Raw genomic sequence first — 27,572 nt, forward strand, 5'->3', positions numbered from 1 at the left:
TTACTGATTACAATTTCAGTCGTGTATTTTGTAATCATTACTGGATTACATTTCAGAACTAATCTTCCTAACATTGTAGTGATCAATATGGGTTTTTCAGCAACTAGTGCCGATTGCTGAAATTAAATGAGCACTTACTTCACATAATATTTACTCAAAATTCCACAGAAAGTATTTTAAAACAAAAAATATGTGTTATCTAATCACAAGGCTGTCGGTACTGTATATTGTAGAAATGACACAATGGGAACTTACAGTTTAACTAATGTTAATCGCTCTAATGGTACAGTTGCCAATGCCGATATTCTCAAAATATCTAAATATATCGGCCTGGCTGACATATGATTATATAATTACTCATAACTCATGATTACCATGTATTTTCTATTTTCTGTCCTTTTAATACTTTATTTATTTAAGTGTAAATATCTGAATTCAATTTAAATGTCATTTTACTTGTTGAGCTGTTGGTTCTCTGACCCTCCCCTTCTCCTGATAATGCCTAGGTCGAGTGTCGCTCATCGAGGGTACATCACTGCAGGTAAGGGGGCTGCTCCTGGAGGATGAGGGCTTGTATGAGTGCCGCATTCTTCCTCTGGACAAAACAGCAGATGAAACTGAAAGCAGTGGGAGCTGGACTCTACTCTCTGTCACAGGTGAGACTCACCGTGTCCCATGAGGAGGGTGCCTGAATTATTGATGTAAAGAATATCCAATTATACCAGTAATCAATATAGACTTGAATCAAAACCATCAAAACATTTCACTTTATGTCTGATCAGTAACAATGCCATTATATTCATCCCACAGTCCTCAACTCAAACAGGACTTCATACAAACATGCAGTGAACAATAGCTGAATACACAGCCCGGCATGTTTACATGCACTTGTTACCTGGCTGTGCTCTGTGCACCTGTTAGAGAGAGAGAAGGCCCTGTTTGTGTCGGCCACACCTTAAATGCAGTTCTCTGATTACTTTAGCGTCACTTAGACGCAGATTACAGAAGCCATTTGAGGCCTGTGGTAACGTTAGGTTCAGTTTTCAGCTCTGTTGTTTGAGTCACAGGATGCCAAGCATAAAGAGCATCTTTGAAGCATTGCTGGACTCCTCAACTGTGTCTTTCGCTAAAGATCACAGTAAACAATGTCATGAAATCAATGTTTAAAGCAACAGCTGGAAAATGACTGGAAAAATTTATAATAATTTATAATGTGAAAGACATGACTTGGTTTTCTAACTGTACAGTGATCCCATAAAGTATTTGGACACTTCAACCACACTTTAACATTTCTGAATGCCATTGCATAAGATAACAAAATATCAAACCAAGTGGCATTTATTTTAAAGAAAGATAGCACATGAACAATTGTCAATCAAAATATTTCACAAAATAAGCTTGTTTAGATTTAAATACATCCACTAAAATCACCTTGGGACAAGTTGGTTGAAATTTTTGGCAAAAATTGCTATGAAAAGGGAACACTTGGTTTAATATTTTGATATCTGATGCAATTAAATTTTAAGAGTCCAAATTAATTTTGGGGGCACTGTATACATATATTGTACTTCATTGGATATAATTTTGAATTGATCTTGTATGAACCAGTTTAAACATACATTATAGTACTATTAGAGCTGTCAGAATTAACGCGTTAATGCATGTGATTTATTAGAAAAGTACATATTTCTTAATTGCGATTAACGCATTTATGGTTAATACAGCATAAACCAGCATAATCACTTGTTGGAAGGGCTAAACCTTTGCGATGTGTCTGCCTGATGTCATTAGACTGACGCACACTTCACAACATACACACAACAGGTACAGCTCTTCAGTGATAAAATGATGGAGAAAGGACTTCTTAACGCTATTTGATGTACAAAACAAGCCCAGATTTGTAGTAGAAATCAAGTACTTTTAAGCCTATGTAAGGCGCATTTTAATTACCACAGAAGCACGTCAAGTCTTAACTATCACCAAAACACAGAATGAGACGTTTTTGTCTGGAAGCACTTTTCATGTGGCGGCGCTTGATGCTGTTGCTGATGCCCTGACGCGAATCATGAACGCGGCTTCATGATTGCTGTAGCAAAGCGGGTACTTGCATTCAGGGTTGAGGAGAAACGGAATACATGTAACAGCCTTACTTATTTAAAATACAAATTATGAGTAACTGTATTCCACTACAGTTACAATTAAAATCACTGATAATTAGAATACAGTTACATTCAAAAAGTATTTTGGTAACTGAAGAGATTACTTTGCATTTTATTGTCATTTGTTTCATTTAATATTTATTCTATTCAATTGGAAAACATATTTTTGAAATTATGCGATTTGATAAGCGTTTGAACAGCTGGGAAACACTATGATGTATTACTCATATGAGCAGACAGAAGACGCTTTCTTAATGTATCAATGAAAATGTGTATCTGATGCCATTGAGGATGTATAGCAACAAAAAAGGAGTTAGAAACAAACGCTCTAACAGATGAAATATAAATCCAATAAATACAAGATTGATGCTATATGGTTTGTCCATTTTTTTATCCGGTTTGGGTATTAAAAAAAAAGAAAAAGGGATGCTTATATGAGAAATACTAACCAATGTAACCTGTAGCTTCATATAAAGCTACAAATAATAGATTTTCTACCTCATTCTATGAACAGAATCCACAAACGATCAGAAAAATATGTTTTTGTGTACACTCTGGGGGTTTTGAAGTAAGTTTGAAACATCAGAAATAGTTCCTTGTGTAATTGCCATATGAACATTTAGCATTATATCAAGGTAAAATAGTATTTCTAGCCATATGCACCTGTTACCAGTCGCAATTATATTTTATAATGAATTCTATCAAGAACATCCACATTAGATTTGTTTTTCCTCTAGTAAGAACTTTTATGTTAGTGCAAAGATGTACTGCAAGAATATTACACTTAATATGATATTTTTTTCCTTTAAAAAAAAATCTAATAAATCCTTTAATAAATTTACTTGAGAAGCTACACCAAATAAGATATTAAAGCTTTTTCAGAGCATGTATTTTTTATTGAAGTGTATTTTGTTTCACTGAACTAACAGATTTTTTTCATGTTTTTTACTTGTTTATAGTCAAAAAGTGAAAAAATCTGCCAATGCTGAAGAAGTAATTCAAAGTATTTAGATTACGTTACAAATTACATTTTACAGCATGTATTCTGTAATCTGTAGTGAAATACATTTTAAAAGTAATCCTCCCAACCCTGCTTACAGTCTACCAGCAGATTAATAATGTGAAGGATGGCAGTTTAGGAGATTTAATACCCATTGCAATGAATATGCAACCTATATGGGAACTAGTTCTAACTCTCACTTAGACTTTGGGAAACGTTTAATGTTACTTGAATTGGTGCTATTTTAGTGCATTTCTATCTTTATACTGTGAAAGGCTTTGTTTGGAAAATGTAAATAAAGAATAATACTGTTACATAATGTTTTGTTTTCTTTCCTAAGATGGAAATAAATAAATTTTGACAAGCAAAGAATTATATATAGTGTCATATTTTAACCTTTTTCAAAAGCTGCGATTAATCGTGATTAACTACAAAAAATTATGTGTTTAATTGTGCTAAATTTTTTTGCTCGACTGACAGCACTAAATATTATAATTGATTTTTCCTTATTTCTATTTCTAGCACCACCTAAGTTTACTGAAACCCCAACTCCTGTCATGGAAGTATTTGTGGGTAGATCACTAACACTGAAGTGCGCTGCCCGTGGAAACCCACGGCCCACAATTGCCTGGACTAAAGATGGAGGGCCAATCAAACCTCAAAACAAATTGAAGGTTAGCATTTTGTGAAGATCAACCCAGCTATTAATTTTGTACTTGAAAACCCCAAGAAATAGTTGACAAATGCAATTGTCTTTCCTGTGTTTACATATTTCCTATTGAAACAAGAAGTTGGGGTGAAACATACAGTATCAAAGGGCCCATCCTTTTTTTAAATAGCCAACAGCCTTTAGTTCTTGCAACATATAAGTCACAAATATGTCATTATATTATAGATCAGAAATGAATTGGAATGTTAATGAATAGTTTTCCCAAGGTACAGTATAATAGACCTCATTGGTTTCAGGGGGTTTTAAGGGGAAGGGAAATACTAAAAGTATTAACTAAAGTACTAAAAGCCACAGAACTCATCACAACAGCATAGAAGGATCAAAGCTAAAATACAGTTTTCCTATAATGTTTTCCAGTCTCTCTTCCTCCCTTTCACACTCACTCTATCTCTCATTTTTAATCCTGAAGTTCATGAATGGAAGTCTATCTTTCCATGCTGTTAGCAGAGAAACATCAGGCCAGTATCAGTGTCACGCCTTCAATAAAGAAGGAAATGTAACTCACACCACAAAGCTCAGAGTCATTGGTAAGTTAGCTTTATTGTCCCAAGCTTATTATTGTTATTTTTTAGAATGATAAACAATGTTGTTTATGTTTATTGTGTTGTGAAAGTCAGCTATTAACTTTTATGTTCACATGTCGCCATCTAGTGGTACTTTTGCAACCTTTGGTAAGACATTAGTGTGGAAATCTCACTTGAAATCCATATATGACATATCATTCAGCCTTGAATTTATCTGAAGAATTTTCCAATTTATTGCATTATTACTTAAAAAGTTTATTTTCTTAAAACAGGCCCTCCGGTGATCATAATTCCTCCAACGGACACTGTTCTCAACATGTCCCAGGATGCCAAGCTGAAGTGCCAGGCAGAGGCTGATCCACCCAACATGACTTATGTGTGGCAAAGACAAGGAGAAGACATTTACCACATTGAGTGAGTTCTTTCCTAAAACTATACATTTAAAATTAAGATTAAGATTTACAGAAAAAGGCATGTTATGCATTTACTGTATGTATGTGTTTGTTTTTCAGGTCTCTGAAGTCTCGTATAAAGGTCATAGTGGACGGCACACTCCTCATATCATGCTTGACTCCAGGGGATTCTGGGAATTACACCTGCACACCCACTAATGGACTTCCTGTGTCCCCTTCTGCCTCAGCTGTCCTTACTGTGCAGCGTAAGTGTTTATGTGTGAAGTGTAATGATGTGCTCAAAGATTTGGGCTGGTAACTGAAAGGTTGTATGTTCAAATCCCACAAGAGGCAATCCATGAACAATTATGCACTTGAGTAGGACACTTAACCCCAAGTTACTTAAGAGGGAATGTCTTTGAAACAAGTGTACTAAAAGATGCATCAGGTAAAAATATAGAGGCTTAATACTGACAAAATTCAATTTGAAATGTAAAATATAAAATGGTAATGTATTCCTTTGTTTAAATGTATGTCATTCATACCGTGTGTGCAAGATTTGATGCAAAATTAAAATGTAATAATGTATTTTTTTTATACATTGTTTATAAATATATTTAAACATACATTTCAATAGATGTTGTTGAAATGTTTGTACTAGGAAATGCAAAGGAAATCTAGATTCATTATTTCATTTTGCACCAAATGTTGCACATATGGTATGGGAAATTCAATTAGAATACAGTAATTCATAGTCATTTACATATTACATGCAAATGTAATAATAAATAATTATTGAATAGTGTGTTTGTAAATGAATATGAAGGGAACTGTGATGCAAACAAATGAAGTAGTAACATTTTACAATAATATTGTATTTATTAAAATTAGCTAACTACATTAGTTAACATGAACTATCAATGAACAATATTTCTACCACACTTATTTGTCTTTGTTAATATAAATTTCAACATATATTAAAAACATTTTTGAATTAAAAATGTATTGCATTTAAAGACCTTTTCTATTAATTATGTTCAAACTTTCATTAATATTTTATGATCAGAAAGTGTCTTGTTGTCTTCAGTATATCTCTTGCTTTCCAATTTTGAACCTAACAAACATCTTATTAAATGTTTTGCTTGAAAAGTCCTGTATCATCATCATCTTTTTTTTTTTTTTTAAATAAATGACACTTGATTTGATTTTGTATTAATGCTATGACATTCATAAATGTTTAATTGTGGCTTATTTGTCCAAATAATGAAGTTAAATTGTGCCCTCCTTTAACAGACCCTGCTCAGGTGATTCAGATGCCCAAGCTGACCTTCCTTCCGACAGATATGAAAGGCGTCATTTCCTGCCCTGTCAGAGCTGAACCTCCACTCTCACGTGTTGACTGGATCAAAGATGGAAATCCACTGGATTTAGACATGGTGAGTAACCATTTGTTCCCTTCCCCACTATTTTTCAACTTAATTAAACACTTTAGCCTTTTATAATTAATTTATTTTTATTAGTACGCGTCTGTAGCTAAGTGCTTCCAGTCTTTTAAGTACTACTGCTTAACATATTGATTTTATTGTGAGATCATACTGTGCACATTTATACCTCACTTGAAATATTACAGCTCTCCAAAGAGCATCATTTAAAAAAAAAAAAAAACACACACAATCACCATGAAACTCTTTTAACAGTATCCTGGATGGACACTGACCTCAGAAGGCTCTATCGTTATAACAACTGCCAATGATGATGCTGCAGGTGTATACACGTGTACTCCGTACAACATCTTTGGGACAATGGGCCAGTCTGAGCCCACCACCGTTATACTACAGGTTGGGCTTTATAGAGTATATACTGTATGTTTCTTTTTTTATTTATCACTTCTTATAAATGAAAGGCTTTAATAGAGAGATAGCTTCAGATGGTCATTGATACAATTATAGAATTCAATATGGTAAATTAGAAAAATAGAATCAGATATGGTGAACATGTGTTCTAGAATAGTGCTTACCAAACCTTTTTGTAGTATATACCTCCTCAGCCCCATTACTGAAGCAGTTATCTGTTATTTTATAACTGCATTTAGTTTGATATTGATTTGATTAAATGAGAAATGTGATGGGCTCAGAATATTTTTAGACACAAGTTTCACCTATATTAATTGACAAAATGTACAAATAGAATTTTTTTCCTTTAAAAAGTATATGTGCTGTATGTGTTAAGCTATTAATTATAAAAGTGTTTTATTTATTTCTTATAAATTTTATCCTTTTAAAGCTCTAATGTTTTTATTTTAAAGTTGTAATTCCTTTTACTAATTCCTTTTCATAAATTCCTTTCTGTAACTTCTATTTAAAGTCGTACAGTTTTAATGATTTAAACAAGCAAAATCCAAATCATTTCAAGTACCCCTGGAACCTTCCTAAGTTCTAGAACCATAAATTAAGAGCCTTAAACTTATTTTTGTTTTTTAGGATCCTCCATCATTTAAAATGTCACCTCGTAAGGAATACAGACAGGAAGTGGGGAGGATGCTCGTCATACCTTGTCAGATGAATGGTAATCCGTCTCCAAAAGTCAACTGGAAAAAGGTGATTGTCATTGTCAGTCTGCTCTTCCACACATCTCAAACTTCTGCCCTTGGTTTACTTGTCATACCGAAGATATTTTGAATATTCTTCTTTTTTATTTACCTTTTTAAAAACATAAAAAAATGACAATATTTGCAATGAGATAGTTTAGCCTTATTTTTCCCGGTTTTTCACCTAGATGAAAAAGGGGACAACCACTCATGCCAGGACATAAAATAAATACTTAAATAATTATAGTAACAATATCAAATTAATTACATTAGATTAAATACAGCTGTGATATTCTGAATTTCTAATGAGTAGAAATACCATGTTTAGTTGTAGGAATGTTCCAGGGTAAATACAACTTTTATCACAGAAAACAATTTTGACTTGTCCCTTGTACTGTGTTGACAGTAATACACTTACAATAGTAGTATATGGGGTAAGGCAATGCAAAGGGATAAACATTAAAATACACAAAAGTATAACCACTTAAACATTATATACTGTATGTTAAAGTGATACTAGTGTGATAAGATTGCTTACTAAACATGTAAATGCAAATTTATGTCCAATCTTTCACCTACTGTCATGACTATGTAACACTGGTTAACCCATAAACATTACATGGTACACTGAAGAATACGATAAAGGGCCTTGATGTAACTATCAGCAAAATACAGTTGACATGGAGCAAACTTATGTGGAGCAAAAATAGCAGTAGTCCCACAGTTTGAAGGATGACTTCAACAACATCACACCTCAAATTAATTAATTAAGAATGAACTCTGTGGCAGGGTGAGCAAGAGACAGACACAGTGGGTGTGGCGTCAAGCCTCGGTGAGGCATTTATTGGAAACAATAATAAACTTAAAATGTCCAAAAGGGTATAAAGTGTCCAAGGGGGAATAGTGTTCATAATAAAAAGGGGAATCTGGCATCCTCACGGTGAACGGGGCTCTGTGAAAGGGGCGGGGTAGTGTTCATAGGATAGCCCAGGCACGGGCTGGGTCAGTCGGCCGCTCACACTCCCCTCCAAAGTCCACAGTGCGTGGGGCGGCGGCGTCACTGGCAGCCTGTCTACCCAGGCCCGTGGCAAGCATGAGGGGAAGGCGGCCCAGCATCTAGCCCGTCGGCGGCAACGTGAGCAGTTCACCCCTGGCGACTCATTACGCCATCTAGGGGTCCGAAGAACGGGTCCGGCAGCGCGTCCACTCGTCCGATCCCTCCCAGCTCTGGTCCTGGGCGTGCGAGGATGCCAGTGTGTGCACACGTGGAGATTTGAAGCCGGCTCTCTGAGAAGAGGTGCGCACTGCGTTTTAAAGACAGCGGTGATGAAGCATTATCCCCATCTGGTGTGCTTCATTCTCCGCTCACCAAGCCTGGCTGAAGGGCGGCCCTAAGAGGCGGGGTGACGATGACAAGCCAGAGGGGCGGATCATTCCGCCACATCTACCCCCCCAAGCGTCACCCCGTAGGCACCTCCCACGCTCACATCCAATCATGGAGTCCAGAGCCGGAGGTGCACACTCTTTAGCCGCCCACACGGGAATGCTACTTCCTTAACCAGGCCCTACGGTCGGAGTGGATGTAAGGAGGATACCTCTCCGGGCCAACTCCTCCTCTCACTCGCACCCAGGTTTGAACAGAGAAAAAACACAAATCAATATGACAGCCTCAGCCAGCTAAAAGGTAAATGCTTATTAAGTGCCACTTACCCTTTGCTGCAGCTGGGAGGCCGTCCTCGTGTTTTCTCCATCCCACTCCAAGCTTTCCATCGAACCGACGAATGAGAGGAAGAGTGACGTAACTGTTGGTGCCCAACTGTGCCGTCTTTGCCCACAAAAGTGCCTGCATTCTCCACCACTGTGGCAGGGTGAGCAAGAGACAGACACAGTGGGTGTGGCGTCAAGCCTTGGAGAGGCATTTATTGGAAACAATAATAAATGTAAAATGTCCAAAAGGGGAAATAAAGTGTCCAAGGGGGAATAGTGTTCATAATAAAAGGGGGAATCTGGCATCCTCGCGGTGAACGGGGCTCCGTGAAAGGGGCGGGGTAGTGTTCATAGGATAGCCCAGGCATGGGCTGGGTCAGTCGGCCGCTCACGCTCCCCTCCAAAGTCCACAGCGCGTGGGGCGGTGGCGTCACTGGCGGCCTGGTAAGCATGAGGGGAAGGCGGCCCGGCATCTATCCCGTCGGTGGCAACGTGAGCAGTTCAGCCCTGGCGACTCATTACGACGTCCGGGGGTCTGAAGAACGGGTCCGGCAGCACGTCCACTCATCCGATCCCTCCCAGCTCTGGTCCTGGGCGTGCGAGGATACCAGTGTGTGCACACATGGAGATTTGAAGCCGGCTCCCCGAGAAGATGTGCGCACTGCATTTTAAAGACAGCGGTGATGAAGCATTATCCCCATCAGGTGTGCTTCATTCACCGCTGACCAAACGTGGCTTATTAATTATGCACCTCTTCTCACTCTCCCGCCCAACTCCCGTCGTGAGCCTGGCTGAAGGGCAGCCCTAAGAGGCGGGGAGACGACGATGAACCAGAGGGGGGATCATTCCGCCACAACCCTTTAAGTTCAGATGGGCCCGTGAGAAAAAAAGTCTAAATATTAATAACTACACTCTTGACCAACACAAAATAGGTTTCGTTTGAAAGCTTAGAAGCTGTACTCTCCAATGCATGCAAGCATTATGACCAAAACTGAACAAGTGCTTTGAAATTTGCAGACAAATCAAAAGTGTTCCGTTTTGATAATTAATAATAAAAAAATTGCCCTTTACATATTATTGTAATCAGTAAAAACATCAAATAGCATCAAATAGCCATGTGTCATATGTTGTTGGAAAGCTCTCAGAGTAGCTAAGTATATGTCTTTGACAATGATGTTGGAGTGACTTATAACTTCACGAAAAATAAATGGAATATAAAATATCACATACCATTACTTAGAAGAGGCGATTATCTTTCTAACGAGCCTGCACACAAGGTAATCGGATGAAAAGATCTTTAGATAATCCACACAAAGCACAACGTTACATATGGCCACCAGGAGATGACGCCAAGTACATGACACAGACTCGATGCAGACTCATTGCATCAAAAAGCACTCATTCTGTGAAATCTCATAACTAAAATCATGTCTGCGTGCTATGCGTACCTTTGGTCATTGTTGTGTTTGCATGTGTAATTAATTTTTTATATGCAATTATTATGTTTTATTCATTTGGAGAGGCTTTTGGACACATGGAGATGTTTTTGGACACTATGCTAAATTATTTTTGTAATGCTATAATATTTGATTGAGTTGTCGTATCAACACAAATTCTCAGATACAGTTGTCATGATTTTTTAGAGCCACCTTATTTATAACCAGAGATATATAATGTTTTCTTTACAATGATACCAAACACTTGACCCTCCTTGTTCTTGTATATCACTGAAACAGGAAATCTTTTAAAACACCCTCAGAGCTTAACGTGTTAATGTACGTGCTTTAATAAAAAGTACAAGCTTCACATTTCTGATTTCAAACCCACTGGAATGCCTTGCCTCATAGACTTTCTTAACTTTCTTAGAGATCGTAACTTGTATTTTACTCTGAACATTCCTGTGATGTTTGGTGGCAATACATATGTACATAGTGCTTGTATAAAACTGTGCTTATCAACATGGAAATTCACATTAGATAACATTCTACAGTACCAATCCTGCACACAAAAATGAAGATCATGAATTTTCATTTCCTCCAAATATTATAAAGCATCTCCTTACAGCAGGAGATCGATTTACAATTAAAATTTGCATTTAATCTCATTATCTGCTTCACGCTTTTATGCACTGCTCCCCCTTAGATTGACGCAGCCTCTCGCTCCCTGTTTACTCGTGCAGCGAACGGCTCTCTCATTCTGCACCCTCTTAATAAAGACCACCAGGGGGAGTGGGAGTGCAGCTCCACCAACCAAGTGGCTACTGTCTCTGCCAGAACAACAGTGCTTGTGCTGGGTAAGACTATAACATCTATAATCTTACTGTCACACCGCATGTGTTCATACTGTATGTCATATATATTTTATTTCCTGCTCATTTTCTCTGATTTACAGGTACAAGTCCTCATGCAGTGTCCTCAGTGTCTGTGGTCCCAGGAATTAACCAGGCCAATGTGTCCTGGGAAGCTGGTTTTGATGGAGGATATACCCAGAAATTCACAGTCTGGTAGGTGTCTGTCTTGTCAGACAGTGTCTACTACTTTTGTGAAAGTGTGGGTACCAAATGTCAACCAAAAGGATAGAAAAACCTGAAATGAAATCACCTACATTGTGGGGAATAGCCAGTAGTTCCAGTGAGTAAAACTGCTTAATAAACATACTAAATAATGTCTTCATGGAAATGTAAAAATCCAGAAACGTGTGAGGTTTAGGGGTAAGGTTAGGGGATAGAAAATATAATTAGCTCATTATAAAAACAAAAGAGATTAATGGAACACCCCCATTATGATAGAAAAACAAACATGTGTGAATGTTTGTTTGCTTTTATATATCTTTCTTTTGAAAACTCACAAATACCCTTTTTTACTGTCCAGGTATAAGCAGATGTCAGCAGTAAAGACAGATGAAAAGCAGGAGTGGTTGTCTTTTCCAATCCTGTCCACTGAGAACAGTTTGTTGGTCACTAATTTACTTCCTGCCACTGAGTACCAGTTCAGTGTCATGGCCCAAAATAAAGTTGGCACTGGACCCTTCAGTGAGATCATCACAATCACAACTCTGGGTAAACATCAGCTGTGCATTAGAAACTGTAAAGATTTCATGAAATGGCTTGACAAGCGCAGTTTTCTTTCCTGTGTTGACATATTTCCTATTGAAATAGGAAGTTGGGGTGGGACATATTAAAGGGCCTTTAGTTTACATCACAGACATGAACCATAATTGTAGTCAGTGGTAAGTGGTTAAAGGAAGAGGGACATTCACATTCCATTGAAACTTTTATTGGACAAAAAATTTTATACACCCCCGTAGGGTTGCAACGGTATGAGATTTTCACGGTACGATAACCGTCTCAGAAAAGTTCACGGTATCACTATATAGGGTATTATTATTATCAGTTACAATGACCCTTAAAGGAGTGAAAACTCTTTTTTTTTTTTTTTGGTTGAACAAACACTTTATTATATAATTGAAACTTGAAACCATTTCCATAAATTGAAGTATGTGTAAAACAAATTCTCCCTTTTGAAAATAAAATAAATAGAATAAATAAGAAAGCTAACAAAATTATAATAATAAACCGAATTATAAACATGATAAAAAAAATAGCAACTATAACATGTTATATAACTAAAGCATGTTAGTTTACATGTTAGCATAACATGCTAAATTAACTACTAAATGAAAAATAAAATCAGCTGTGTGAGCTTTAAAGTAATGTCCTATGATTATTAATAATTAACATATACTGTAGGTGTGCGACAGCGCAGCCAGACTGCTCCTGTCTGTATCTTTAACTTTAACTGTCTGTGGTTCTCAACTGTTTTTGCTTCAGGACCCAGATTTTACAGTGGAAATCAAGTGGCGACCCACCATAGTAAAAACCTAACCTGTATTTAATGTATCCTGGGTCGCATTTCCTTTTATGTTGCATAGTTTTGTTCATGGTTTTCAAATACAAGGACATGCATCAAGTGACATTATTTTTGTTGTTGATGTCAACAACAAAAGAGAAAGGACGTTTTATCTCCCCCTTTTAAAAATTGAAGAGCATTATTTACTTATTTATGAGCCCATTATTATCCTGTTTGTTTCCTAATTTCAAACATAATTCAAACAGAACATACATATTACACAGGAGGAAAGGCTCCTCATTACCATGGTTAGGTCAGTGTAGCTAGTCTTAAATATAGTAATAATAATAAAAATAACAAATTATAGTATTTATGAAAAAATAAATACTAACTGAAACACATCTTGAAACTTTAACTACAACTGCCACTGTTGATATAAAATGAGGTCTAATAGATTCTACCTTTAGATTATTTCATATGAAACTATAACATTTTGTCAAAATATAAGTTACATTTACTCATGTAAAATCATGAAACAATTTTGTGAAGGTGATGAAGTATAATGAAAAAAAAAATTAGCGCATAGCACAGTGTTGCTCTTTTCCTCCTCAGTGCTGTTTGGCATGTCAGGGCTGCCTACAGTTTGATGGGTTTGACTTGACTTCCTCCGTAACACTTTAAACTAGAAAAGTCTCGCTAGAATTTAAATTGATCACATCAGTTTCTAGGTCTGCGCTCTGCAATATCAAGGGAAGCCTGGTTGTTGCACGCACGCGTCAGAGAGCAGAGCAGATCATTAGCGCAAGCTGGTTCTGTTACACTCGTGCGAAAGTGCAGATGAGAAGCCTTTAGCTGTTTGTGAGATTATCATTAAATCTGCCTCGGCAGTCCTAAATAGGCTATTACTTGGGCGGCCACCGAAATATCTTCAATGCGAGAACCATGGCATTGTTCTTTCACTGCTGTCTGCGACCCAGTCCGAATAGACCTGCGATCCACCAGTTGAGAAACACTGCTTTAACTCACACACACACTCACTTATGTCAGACCCCCTTGCCTCGCTTCTCTCTGACATTTTCTTTGCTGCATGTGTGTGTGTGGCGCAAGTTGACGAGTCCGACAGGCAGACGAGAAGGAAAGGAGATGCGCACGTGCAGGTGAGATTCTCCATCCGGTTGCATTTTTCTCTCAATACCGTAGATAAGCAAATGTACATGGCATGATAACCATACATTTTCATACTGTGGTATACCGTGAAACCGGTATACTGCTGCAACCCTACACCCCTGAGCACAAGATGAATCATAAATGTATTTGGCCTGTTTTTCCACTAGAGAAAGATTGTAAATTTTAAATGTGCATATCTGTAACTTTTAAGATGAAACATGCTTATAGATGGCCTCAGAGCTAATAGACATGGACAATTTTGATTTAATGGGGTCTTTAAAACACTTAGCCTGTGTGATGGCTACCTCATGCTGACCCAAGTTAATGTTATACCATCTGTGTGTTTGCTACATGCTGAGGGTAACTGAATTGATACATGCTGTTCAACTCGATATCTCTCTCTTATTTAATATTATACTCCTTTACAGATGCACTTCCTGTTGTGAGCAAGCTGGAACCGCCTACAGGTCTCTCAATCAATCAGAGTTCAGAGGGAATTCTTTTGTTGTGGTCAGTGCCCCAGTCCAAGTCTCCACCCATTGACAGTTTTGTTGTCCAATCACGTCTTGAAGGGCAGGAATGGCTTAATCTGAAAGAACACATTAGCCCAACGGAGAACCAATTCTTTCATGGGGGGTTATGTAAGGTACATGGTGTTTTCCTGATCAAAGATATTTTTGAGAGTTCGATTTTCACATCTTCAATTTGCATGAATCAGCCAGCTTGCCATTTCTGAAGATTTGATAGATCTAACTCTTTCTTACGTTTTCATTCATTTTGTCATTTCTCCCTCTCATTGTCTATCATTCCATCTCTCTAAAGGACTGCAAGTATGAACTTAGGCTTCTGTCTCGGCGTGGAGATGAGCTCAGCATTCCGAGTCCATCGATAAGTGTCTCCACCATCGGTCAGTTTTTTTAGTTACACACGTTGCTAGAACTGTTTTTCCTGTTATATTTTCCTCAGTACTCTAACAAACTGTTGTTGGGAAGACAATTGTTCTATTCCAAAACCTAGTGAGATGCTTTTGGAGGCAGCATTTCTAAGGCTTTATAGGTGCACTTCCAAAGTGTTTTTGTTCCGAAGTTAGGCAACTTAAATATGCTGCCTCATAAGGAACCTCTTTTTTTGGCCATATTCTATCACACGTATCCTTTGCGGAAAATGCAATCTCAGAATGCACTCCCATGAGCTTAGTTTAAAAAACAACATCTATTTAAGTAAATACTGACAAAATAATTCTGTGGTATTACATTTATTATTTTACCCAACATTTGTGTGTGCCATGTATTTTTATGCTTATTAGAGTATCATGTTGTTAGCTTAGCAAAATGCTAACATAAAAATCTATTGTGAGTCACGCCTTCCCGTTTGGATTACTATTTGTGTGGAACTGCCTATGTAGAGTGTTCCAGATTTGTCACTTTTCAGGTTCCATGATGATTAGGATGCTGCCTATGTAGGAAGTAGGCAGCAAGTCAGCTTACTAGGTTTTGTAACAAAGGTTATTTGACTAATTTTAAACTCTTATAACCAACATCCAATCATTAAACCAATCATTCCTGGATTCCACAGGAATGGGCATGCCCCCAGCTAGCCCCCGCCTCCTGGAGTTTCCTGATCAGCTAATGGCTGGTGTCATGGGTGGAGTGATACTGCTGTGCCTCACCCTTATCTTAGCCGTGGCAATAGTTTGTTTCATATTTCACAGAAGGGGCCAAAGGCGCAGACAGAATATAAAGGGTAAAGAAACAACACTTTGATCTACCACATAGAACTTTTATGACCATCTGCCACAATTTATTTACCTTAGAGGAGGCTCTCACATCAAAATGTTATTCTTCATCTTTCATGATCATTTAACCTGTCCCTCGTTCCTTTGTAAAATCTGTTCCCTCCTTTCAGATCTCCCTCCTGCAATAAATAAGAACCCACATGTGAAGTAAGTGCACCCCTCCTACTTCATTATACATTTTCTTTGCTGAAATTCTGCCATTAATTTTAACCATGTTCTAAATTCTTATCCTATTCCTCCCCCTTCCTGGTGTGTCTCAGATCTGACCTAAGCAGCCTTGACAACACCTTGAAACAACAGCTCCTACCAGATCATCCACTCTCCTACACTTCCTCCTCTTCCGATCACTCCTCCCTTGACAAGTCTAGTCGCAGTGATTTTCAAGATCAGCGACAACATCTTCTGCCCCAAGCTAACCCTCCATCCCACCATTCACTCACTGAGAACCACCTCCAATGGGCATCGCTTGCCCCTATGAATTCGATTGAGTACATCAACCGAGGGCCAGATGGTCGCTTTGCTGTCCAGAATTGTGAAGATGTTGATGTTGCTAGTTCTAAAATAAAAAGGAACCTGAGTCAAAACTCTCACCACTCGTCAGATGGAAATAGGAGCATTGCAATCCAGAAATCCCAGTCTTTGAGATCCTATAGGGATGAAAGAAAGCCACCATTTGTCCTTTCTGTAGATCTTCCACCTTATGGATCAGATATTCCATCTTCCAGCAGGACTCGAGTTATGGCTAAACACCTCTCATTAAATGGCCATTACATGCCCATTCAGGAGCAAGAATTCTTGGATGGACAAGACCAGAAAAGTATTTGCTCAGATAGCAGTAGCTCTTTTCTCTATCCCGATTCAGAAAGTACTCTGGGTCGCCAATCCCTGAAACGAGGTAACAGCCACTCTACAGCAAGTACCCTGGTTTTGCAGATGGAGCACGAGAGGGAACAAGGAAACTTGAGCCGTTGTTTGACTTTGGCACGTGAGAGAGTGGAGCTTGAACGGGAGTTGCGCAAGTACACTTTTGAACAAAATCCATCTATTCATGGAAAAATATCTGACTTATATGGAGAAATTTATCCAACCCGAGAAACTTCAACATCTCAGAGCAACTACCAAGCCATGAGACAAAGCCTTTTATTAGAGAATACTACCATTTTGAAGGGAAGAGCTGCCTCTTGCATTCCGTGGGAAGCAAGGCACAGGATTTCTTCTGCCAGCTTAGTGCCTTTACATACCTCCTATGGAAATGACAAAAAATATAGGCTGAATCCACATGGTTATCATACAGTTCAGAAATCCAACCAAAGGTCTAGAAGTCTAGACAGAGGGGAACGCCAAAAATCGCACACATGGGACCATAGGCGAAGCAGGACGCCTGTTGATTCAACTCTTGGTAGAGTGATAGGTGGGCCTTCAGTCTACAAAATGGAAAAGACTCATGTTGGTGTAGGACATAGTCAGAAGAGAATCGGTAGAAGTCAACAACATTTCGACACATATACACATTCATCCTCTGACAATCAGCAGGGGCGGACAGTTAACAGAAGCACCAGACAGATGAATCGGCCTGGTGACGATTTGGAGATGAGTGTGGATGGACCTGATCTTGAGAGCCTGAGGTCACCATATTCAAGGTCTATAATGGGCTCGGACCACAGTTACGAGACACTAGACTATGACAGGCCAAGATTATCAGAGCTTGAACAGGACAGATCCTTAGAGCAAAAGTTAGAGTCAGGGATTACAGTTTCAAAGAGAAACCATGAAAGGTTGGACAGTTGGTCGAGCAGAACTGGGTCTCCAAGACATGTCTCTGGAACAATGCTTCATAAGACAAAGAGTTTAGGGTCAAACACTTGGAATCAAGATAAGAGCACCCAAAGTTTAGACTCTAAATCAAACAAGGAGCATTTTTTGCCCCCTGATGCCTGGATTGACTCTCTGACACTTGGTCGAGATTCTACAATGTCCCCCTTTGCAAGCAGGCCTAACTCTGGGGCAGAAAAAACAAAAAGTAGTCCCAATTTGAAAGCAGATTCACTTGTACCTTCAGAAAGTCAATTGCAAAACCTTAACCGTCATGCCTCTAAACCCTCTGGTGGCTCTATCAATGACTCAGAGTCCTGCAAAAACCTAGCGTCAGGACATCACGCTCATACTGCCTTGTCACCAGGGGGTTCAAGCTGGCCTTTGTCTTATTGCCCTTCTCTGTCAGCCCTACCATCTGGAAGCCAGAGCCAAAGCCAAGATGACGAGAGAGATGAGCAAGACGACGATGAGCAAGAGGTGGATGTGGAAATTAACCAATACAGGAAGAATTCAGAGATGGAAGGAAGTTATAGGAGCTATGCAAGCCAAAGCAGTGGCCGAGGCAGCATGGATGCCCCTAACAGCAGGCAATTCTCTCTCAGCCCGTCTCTCACCAGCTCACCCGAGACCACACAGGACAGTGACAGAGATGAGGCAGCCCTACAAGAGCATGAACTGCAAGAAAGGTAAGACTAAGACTCGCTTTTCTTTGTCTTTCTCCATACCATGTTTTTTGAGGATTTACTATGGTAATGCTATGTTATTTATACCTTTTACAATAGTAATACCTAGCATTTTTGAACATGTACAATGTTAAAACAATGTTAATTTTGGACATTTGCCATGGCAAATGTCCAAAAAAATCTTGTTTTTTTTTGTTGGACATTTTTCATGGTAATACCTTGTTTTTAGGACATGCACACAGGCAAAACCATGTTGTTTTTGGACATTTGCCATGGTAATACCATTTTTTTGGACATGTACAATGGTAATACATTGGTATTCTTTGAAGTTTAATGTAAATACCATGGTTGGTTGGTTTGTTTGTGATTTGAACACATCACATGCCAGCTTTCATGGCTATTTGCATGGCAATGAACTGCCACAGTACTTTTTTCAAGGGTATTTTTAAGTTATATTAAACTCAAAATATCTGCTGAGGTCTATAATTTTTATTTCTAATTTTCTAACTAGAACACTTTGCTAGCAAAGAAATTATTATTTTATGAAAAATTATTCAAAGGGTAGGCTATGACTTCTTTATTCTTCCTGGCCTTTTGCACCTTAATTGGTTAACTAAGCACAGTGTAGTACCAGTAATTACTGTACTTCAACATCATTTTATGCATTTTAAGCTTCTTTTAACTTCTGGCTTTAGACCTAGGAAAGCCTATGTGGATGAGAGCTATGAGTGGAACTCTGCCTATGTCCCCATGCATCCTGTGGACCCCAAAGCTTCAATAAGCAAAGCAGGCCTACATAGAGAAATCCTTCATCAAGGAAAGCAAAGCAGAAATACTAAGCATGACTACAGGCCAGATTTAGACGTGAAACCAAAAGGTAAGAGAAAATTCTTGCCGTGTATACACAGCATAGCTATGTCTTACAGAAGGGAAAATACTGTAAATCTTAAGAGAAACTGGAAGCCTTTTGCTTCACTAGCAAAACATACAAAAAAGTACCATGGTGTTACCCTGGTTTTTTACTATAAACCATAGTACTAAAATGGTATTCTAATTTAGAGTACCATGTAAATACCATGGCATATAAATATTGTAAACTACTTTAGTCAGAACCATTGGCTTAATTGATAAATGTTAATAGGCCCATATATCAAAGTAACAAGGTATTACAATCTGATTTCATCACTGTACCATGGTACATTTTTGTAAGGGTTGTGAAAATTAAATTTCGAAGATAGAAGTTTAATCTGTTACCAAAGTCGGCAATATGTTCTCAATCCTTCTCAGCTCTTCAGTATTCATGAAGATATTTCAAAGTATTTTAATTATATCAGATTTAAGTCATTTAGCTCTTTCTGGTTTCATTCATCTGCATCTGTTTTTGTGACCTGAGGTCTTTTCCCTCCAGCTGGTTTAAAGGGATCTGTTCCACTCTTTATAGGTCCCGCTGCTCTTTCTCCTCACTGTGAGCAAGAATCACTCCTTGCTCTGGAAATTCGAAAGAGCTCCATAGCATTACCAAACCCAGAGCCTGACACCGTTCTCTTCTGATTGCAGACAGGAGGTACACCATTCATACTGCTGATTAGCTATGTCTATTTTTGTCTCGTCTCTACCACTTTAGAAATTCATGGGGAATTAGTCCCATCATGTCTTAAAAACAGCATTTATGTTGCCATGGACTGCACTTTTTTAGTGCTTTACACTCTTTAAAAAAGAATAGTTCACCCAAAAATTCTGTCATTTACTCAGCTGCTCTCCATGTAATGAAAGTGAAGGGGGTCTTGGGCTCCCAAAAAAAAAAAAAAAAGAAGAAAAAAAAAAAAACTCCACAGAAGCATCTTAAAAGTAGTCCATATTTCTCAGAAGAAAAATACAAAGCTTTTGGGTAAACTATTACTTTAAATATTAGGAAATTGTGTAGAATAATTTAGGATGATTACATTTGTTAATGTTTATAGAGAAAATAAGCTAAATGTTTTATGTCTCCAGCTTTACTCTGCAGCTTACAAGTTATCTTCATATTCTAAGCATTATCTTCTCCAGCAGAGATGTTAGATTGGAAACACCATTGTTCCCCTCAACATACATCCGATTGGTCAAGATAAGAAGGGACACAGGAAGTCACCATTAATTGGACATCTCAGGACCACTCAAGCAGCAGAACAGAACCCAAAAACAAGCACTCCTCTCCCTAACTAATGGAAATGATCTGATGGGTGGACAAAACCACAGCTGTCTTCTAAAAAGCTTTCAATATGCACTAGAGTTGCCAATCAAAGGGTGAATAAACAATAAAGGACATTTCTCGGCACCCTGCTGTTGCTTTAGAAACCACATTTAAAGTTAGATTTCAAGATATCAAGCAAATTGGAGATGCACTTGAATGCCTCCATGTAATATTTCACTGAAAAGTTTGATTGAAAGACTGCTTTTCTTGACAATCATTGTTCCTCTTCATCCATTTGTACCTACCTCATATACCCCACAATCCCAATGACACAATTCATATGAATTCCACACACAATTTTAACAGTACAATGCCATACTTGTGGAGTAAAGGACTGCATTGATCAGTTTGTTGTCATGCACCATTTTGTCCTTGATAAGACTGACTATCGATTAAATCTTTTGAAGAGTTAACCCTTTCAAGGTAAATAACCTCCATCGCTCCATATCCTTTAGTCACCCGTTACTTTATGGTTACATTTTCCACCATTTTCATTTCTCTGATGGTGTGTGGGTTTGTTTATGAAAATTCATAGTAAAGAACTGTTTTTATTTCCAGTGTCCAATAATATGTTTGAGCCATTTAATGAGAAATCAAGTGTAAAACCAGTGTGATTATTTGAATCAGTGTCCTTTTTAGGCAGAATCTAATAAACTGATGATTCTTGTAATTCCAAGTGCGACTAGAAGGAAATTATTAAAATTCACTGCAGGTCACAGAAGTTAATTACATATCACAGTGCCCTGCAGTCTGGTCCTTTTGCTTCCACTGACAATAAAAAGTTGTTAACATTAATTGAGCTTTAAAGTTGTAAACTATTTATACAGTTAAACTGAACATTTCAGTTCAGACTTGCTTTTCATTTGATTATTTAAAACACATTTTAGAGACTATTTGCATATGATAAATTCTACTTTATGCAGTATATAGCCTAATTCTTTCATTGGTTCCGAGTGTTAAAAGCACATGATATTTATAAATGCACTATGACAGAAATTACATTCCTCCTGAAATGCATCTGTAGCTATTGCCGACCAGGCAATTCATTGAATATAACTAATTCTTTGCAAATACTGTATGTCTATATGTAATTATATGTTATCTTTTAAACTTTAAGTTGATGTGCATTTAAAACAGACTTTAATAAGATTTTTTATTAGTTGAAATTGAGAACTGTTTTATGCATTGTGTTTTTGACCCAATATCTTTTTTTTTATGAGTTGTATTTCATGTATAGTGGATTTATATATTGATTAAAGGCAACAATATGTTGATTTGTGTTTGTGTAGAAATACTACCAAGACAAAAAGAGTTGAGGTGCTCTATATCCTCTAGGATGTGCTGCTGTTTCACAAATGGTCTTTTTTTTTTTTCCTGAGGTAAGCAATGCAAGCATTTTTGTTATTATTATTGTACACTTTTTTATGCTAAAATAAGCCCTGAAGGAAATTCTGACATTTTCTGAAAGAAATCGTGGAACAATTGTCATTTTCTGACCACAGCGTTTCAAGTGAACATAGTGATCTGTGGGAGACATATCAATCTCTTTTTTTCTGTCAAGCAGCAAAATATGCACTTCTCCCCACATTTCATTTCTGACTTTCACAGCGAACTCTAGTGACTGGAATGTGAAATCCTGACAGGTTACAGATGGACACATTAGCGTGTGAGCTGAACATAAGGAGCCCAGACTCCATCATTATCTGTGGCTCCCAGCACTGCCACATGCTACATTACTCACAGTTGAGGTGAAAGGCAAGAGCTGTGTCAAAAAAAGCATCCATACTGCATTTCCCTCATACATTTTGTCGGTTTTCCACTTCTTTGAGTTGTCCTCTTTCCAAATTCAGTGTAATATTGCGGCGTTAATTAATGCATGTTCTGTAACTGGACTTGTAACTAACAATGGCAACATAAATAATAAACAAGACACACTATGATTAAACACCACTCATTAATATGTGCCCGAAACACAATCTAAAAAGCTTTCTCATGAATAATTTTACTTGGCATTCACATGCTTCATACTTCACATGCATGGAGAGCTGGTCCACTCCCTAAACCAGCATAAACCAGCTTGGACCTGGAAGTGCTGTTATAGTTTTTAATTTGTAGAGTTAATTTAAATAAACGTCAGTACTATTTATACTAGTTTGTCCTATTTCGATCTATTTTTTCCTTTTTATTTAATTTGTCAGTATTTTTTATCCTTTGAAAACTGATAGTTTTAGTTTCGGTTTTTTTTTCAGTGTTTTCTAGTTTCAGTTTAGTTTTCTTATTTTTATTTTATGTTTAGTTTTTATTTTAATTTCAGTTTTAGTTAGTATATTAGGGTTTGTTAGCTCTGCGAAGCATAAAGGGTCAGCAAAAGGTGAAAGTTCATCAGGTAAATTAACGGACTACTTTTTTTGCAACCAGGTAAAACTGTTATCACATTGCTTCATTTTCCATGGCCATTCAAAATAATAGTAATAGTAAATGAAGGTACACTCATGGCATCAAATATTTTATTTTAATACATTGACATACAAAAGAATCTTGGAAATACATTGTATTGTATTATTTATTTTTTTAACCTCGTGCGACCCCGCGTCCACACGGGTGGATTATGTATTTTGGCTTTGCTATACGCAGCGCATAATTTAAATGCATAAAAAACGACTGGATACTGTTCACAAGACTCTAGCCTGTCATTAAAAAGGTTAACTTCTGCCGCACCGAGTCACGTGACAAAACAGCATGCTGTCGATTTCCTTGAAGCGCTCCTACGGATGCAGCGGCAACAAAAGTGCCTCTGGTAAGAAATTTCATTGAAACCTGTTTGGTTGTAAAGAGTTAGGGTGACCATACGTCCTCTTTTTCCCGGACATGTCCTCTTCTTCGGACCTTAAAAAAGCATCCGGCCGGGATTTCTAAATTTGCGAAAATGTTCGGCTTTAGTTGCATTATGATGTGCATCTGGTCTAATACTTCATTGTGTGTGCGCGCATATTTGCATTGCTTTAACCCCTCTTTGTAAGTCCCACCTTCTCGCACACCAATTGGTCGATTATAAGAGGCTTGCAGCAACTATTGGCCAAATTCCTGCCTGTCAATCTCTCCGCGAACGTGCAAAGTGCTGTTGTGTTTGGCATCAAACAGTTGCTTGACAGTAGCAGCAAATGACAGCTGAGTGGAAACAATGCTCAAACGAAAGTGCAAATTTACAGATTTGCACAAACAATTCCCATGCTTTCGTCCAGGTCGAGATCCGTGGGAAGCAGAATGTATGACGTAAAGCTGGCACTAATGTGTCAGTTGCTAATAAAGGTGCAAATGATTTAGAAGCACACATTAGCTCTGCGAAGCATAAAGGGTCAGCAAAAGGTGAAAGTTCATCAGGTAAATTAACGGACTACTTTTTTGCAACCAGGTAAAACTGTTATCACATTGCTTCATTTTCCGTGGCCATTCAAAATAATAGCAATAGTAAATGAAGGTACACTCATGGCATCAAATATTTTATTTTAATACATTGACATACAAAAGAATGTTGGAAATGTTTATTTATATATATATATATATATATATATATATATGTTATGCTAATAGAGTGTCTTTTTCACTGTATTTAAGTTTGCATTCATAGTAACACTGTTTTGAACCCTATTATTCCACTCCACCCCAATGGTTATCAGTACATAGATTCAGAATTTTGTAATGCTACATTTTATTTTAACATGGTTGGCAGTGATTGTATGATGCTGGATATTACTTTGAATAAGTATTATTTACTCTGGGGGCCTGGCTAGCTCAGCAAGTATGCTGACTACAACCCCTGGAGTCACGAGTTTGAATCCAGGGTGTGCTGAGTGACTCCAGCCAGGTCTCCTAAGCAACCAAATTGGCCCGGTTGCTAGGGAGGGTAGAGTCACATGGGGTAACCTCCTCGTAGTCGCGATTAGTGGTTCTCGCTCTCAATGGGGCACATGGTAAATTGTGCGTGGGTTGCGGAGAGTAGCATGAGTCTCCACATGCTGGGAGTCTCCGCGGTGTTATGCACAATGAGCCACATGATAAGATGCGCGGATTGACTGTCTCAGAAGCGGAGGCAACTAAGACTTGTCCTCCACCACACGGATTGAGGTGAGTAACCACGCCACCACGAGGACCTACTAAGTAGTGGGAATTGGGCATGCCAAATTGGGGAGTAAAGGGGATAAAAAATTAAAAACAACATTTGAAGTCCATGTGTGTTATCTTTGAGGCCATCAATATGCTGAAATACTCCCAAAAGTTGACCAAATTAACTTAACATATTTAAAATGTTAAGTCTTAAAACAGACCGAAAATATTGATGACTTATTCTGCATTTTGTCCAATCAAAAGCTCTCTAGAATGAGAATGCTCCTCCCCCTAATTCAGCCTACTATTGACTGGCAAAAGCAAGTAGTGTATCGTGTTCATTGCTGTGACATAAACTAAAAGCTATGGGCTATTACCAAAAATGGACAAACACTTTGATATGTCCCACCCCAGTTTCTTGTTTCAATAGGAAATATATCAATATGTGAACTCATCAAGCAATTGCATGGGGTCTTTAAGCTCATTCTTTCATTTCCATAGTGATATTTCTTATGTATTTTCAGTTACAGGATATGTAAAAGTTGCATTGGTATTTTAATCTTTTAAAATATACTTTATTTGTGCCCTTTTCTCTAATTTTCCCAGTGACGGTGCGAGTTGGAGGCGCAAGTAACGAGTGAGAGCTGTGGCAGGTCAAGTGAGAGATGCTTGCGGTGGTGGCAGGTCGAGTGATAGCCGAGTGAAAGCTGCCTGCGGTGGTGGCAGGTCTCCGTGGCAGCTCTCCCTGCCACAGAAAGATTTTACCCCCTCTCATATAAAGGCAGCCAAATGCATTGCCCTGGTAATGAAATGAGCTGTTAAAAAAATGGAAATATAATGAGCGGAGCCTGCTGCTAGGTGTCAGAGGCGCGCAACAACAGTGGTGCTTCCTTATTTGGAGAACACGAAAGTAGACATATGAAGAAAGAAACACTTCGTGATTTACGTGCGATGAGAGCAACCAACAAAACAATGCATCAGCTTAACGGAATGGAGTAATAGACCCTGTACGTGTTGTGGAGCATGGAAAACGTTTCTTCCCCTCTCTGTAAAAAACTCTCAAATCAGGAGTTCCAGGTGTCAAATATTAGAGTTTATTGAACATACCAACAAACCCAAGATGTCAGCTGAGATCTCACTTGCTCGGTCTAAACCCTCCTGTCTTATACAGTTTGTTATCTAGCATTACTTCATGCCTACGCCTTCTTAATATTTTTTGTATCAAATGGATTCAGCTCACCACCATTATTTCACAGAACCTCTGACTTCATTTTAATGGTGGAAACCTGGCTGTTATTTCCTTTTTAAAAAAATAACCTTTTAAATTAATTTATTATGAAAGTATACATTTTAATGAATAATACGTCATAATCTGAGCATATATAGTTACTTTGGTTATCGGTTGCGTCAATCTTTTAACTTTGCGTACTTTCATAACTCAGTACCATTGTTCTGAGTGCACAGAGCATTCTTGCAACATCAGCATTTTTAGTGTCCTCAAATGCCCTTTCCTAGGTCACACACAGTCCAGGCTTTCTATGTTAGTTCTTTTCTATAATTTTGTGCATTTTAATATAAAAATCTACCATATACGATATGTTCTTGTGCATCACGACATGCATGAATAATAAATCTTGATTCCCCTAAAGGGGTACACTCAGGCATGCAACACGGTGACTGAATCATGCATTATGAACCTTAACTGAGTTACCCGCCATGGCATGGCCGTCACGCTGTGAAACGAGTGATCGCCAACCTTGAACTATGAGAGCCAAATGCCCTATAGAAATTAAATATTGCCGCTTGATTGTGATATTGATGCAGATAAGGATTGTGATGAACAGACATTGGCAGCAGAAATTCCAAGACCTTTAAACCATTCTCTAAATATGAATTGATGAATATGTCAGAGAACTTGGTGTATTTCTGATGGGGATCAGCTGCTGCCTTGATGCGATGCTTTTGACGGCCTCCCAGCACCGGGTCGTGCATTCCGGATGCAGTGGCTCGACTGAGGGAGGTCTCTTACATGACTAAGATCTGGATGACGATCCCGATTTGCTGATCGTTTATGCCTCATAGTTTTGATGAAAGTTGAAATGGAGCGGCGGCATCGTCGAGGAGGTTAGGTGGCTTCCCAAGATGTTATGTGAGCTGGTTCATCTGTGGTCTGGAGAGAACAGGGTTGGAGATGCCTCGTTCACATCTATTACTATTATTATTCCAAGAGGGCCATGATCCCACTGAGACTCCGGAATTGCAGACACGTGCTGCTGCGAGGAACTGCTGATCCTGGATGGGAGGTAAGGAGCAGTGATTACATCCATATTAGCTCGTCAGGGAGCGAAGTTGGCTCGACGTCGGACATAGTACATTGTAGAAAGAATTGCCACATAGACATCTGAAGGCAGCAGAGTGGTTAGCTGCCGGTGTTCTGTCGAGCTGTCCTACTTCATCAGATTATCCTACAGTAGTAAACTGACAGTTCTATCTATCGAACCTTGCTACCTTGTCGAAAAATACTACCACACGGAGCCTTTGCCGTTTTTTTATTGAGAGAAATCAGTAGTCATTATGCCGTAATTTAGAGGCAGTTAATGGTGTAATAATGCATTGTATTATCATTTAATGGTTAAATTAAACCTTGTCAAAACCTGCAGTGTAGGCTTGGGTAGCACAATTTGATAGGCCAAAACAACTTGTTAAAACATTCTACCTGCAGTATAGTACTGGGTAGCACAATGGGGGAGGCCAAAACACCTTGTCATAACATAGTATACTGCAGGTAGGATGTTTTGACAAGGTGTTGTGGCCTATCAAATTGTGCTAAC

The 27,572-nt window shown here is 38.2% G+C and overlaps 1 protein-coding gene across 3 annotated transcripts in view; it reads left to right on the plus strand.

Annotated features, from left to right (window-relative positions):
* The window catches only part of igsf9a (immunoglobulin superfamily, member 9a), a 46,178-nt gene extending 23,612 nt beyond the window's left edge, over positions 1–22,566 (plus strand). The window contains exons 4-22 of one of the 3 annotated variants that reach the window (XM_051685686.1): positions 507–656; positions 3,682–3,833; positions 4,299–4,416; positions 4,686–4,827; positions 4,926–5,071; positions 6,099–6,241; positions 6,503–6,643; positions 7,286–7,402; positions 11,242–11,392; positions 11,491–11,602; positions 11,970–12,157; positions 14,543–14,760; positions 14,937–15,021; positions 15,690–15,857; positions 16,020–16,056; positions 16,170–18,410; positions 19,103–19,284; positions 19,849–19,971; positions 20,454–22,566. In XM_051685686.1, the coding sequence (XP_051541646.1) occupies positions 507–656; positions 3,682–3,833; positions 4,299–4,416; positions 4,686–4,827; positions 4,926–5,071; positions 6,099–6,241; positions 6,503–6,643; positions 7,286–7,402; positions 11,242–11,392; positions 11,491–11,602; positions 11,970–12,157; positions 14,543–14,760; positions 14,937–15,021; positions 15,690–15,857; positions 16,020–16,056; positions 16,170–18,410; positions 19,103–19,284; positions 19,849–19,958 (4,601 nt within the window). In that variant the 3' untranslated portion in view covers positions 19,959–19,971; positions 20,454–22,566. Of the gene's footprint in view, positions 1–506; positions 657–3,681; positions 3,834–4,298; positions 4,417–4,685; positions 4,828–4,925; positions 5,072–6,098; positions 6,242–6,502; positions 6,644–7,285; positions 7,403–11,241; positions 11,393–11,490; positions 11,603–11,969; positions 12,158–14,542; positions 14,761–14,936; positions 15,022–15,689; positions 15,858–16,019; positions 16,057–16,169; positions 18,411–19,102; positions 19,285–19,848; positions 19,972–20,399 lie in introns of all 3 variants that reach the window. The other 2 variants (XM_051685685.1, XM_051685684.1) reach the window with 2 other exon arrangements.
* Positions 22,567–27,572: the final 5,006 nt, after the last annotated feature.

The sequence above is a fragment of the Myxocyprinus asiaticus genome, chromosome 43 (assembly GCF_019703515.2).
Source record: "Myxocyprinus asiaticus isolate MX2 ecotype Aquarium Trade chromosome 43, UBuf_Myxa_2, whole genome shotgun sequence".
NCBI lineage: Eukaryota > Metazoa > Chordata > Actinopteri > Cypriniformes > Catostomidae > Myxocyprinus > Myxocyprinus asiaticus.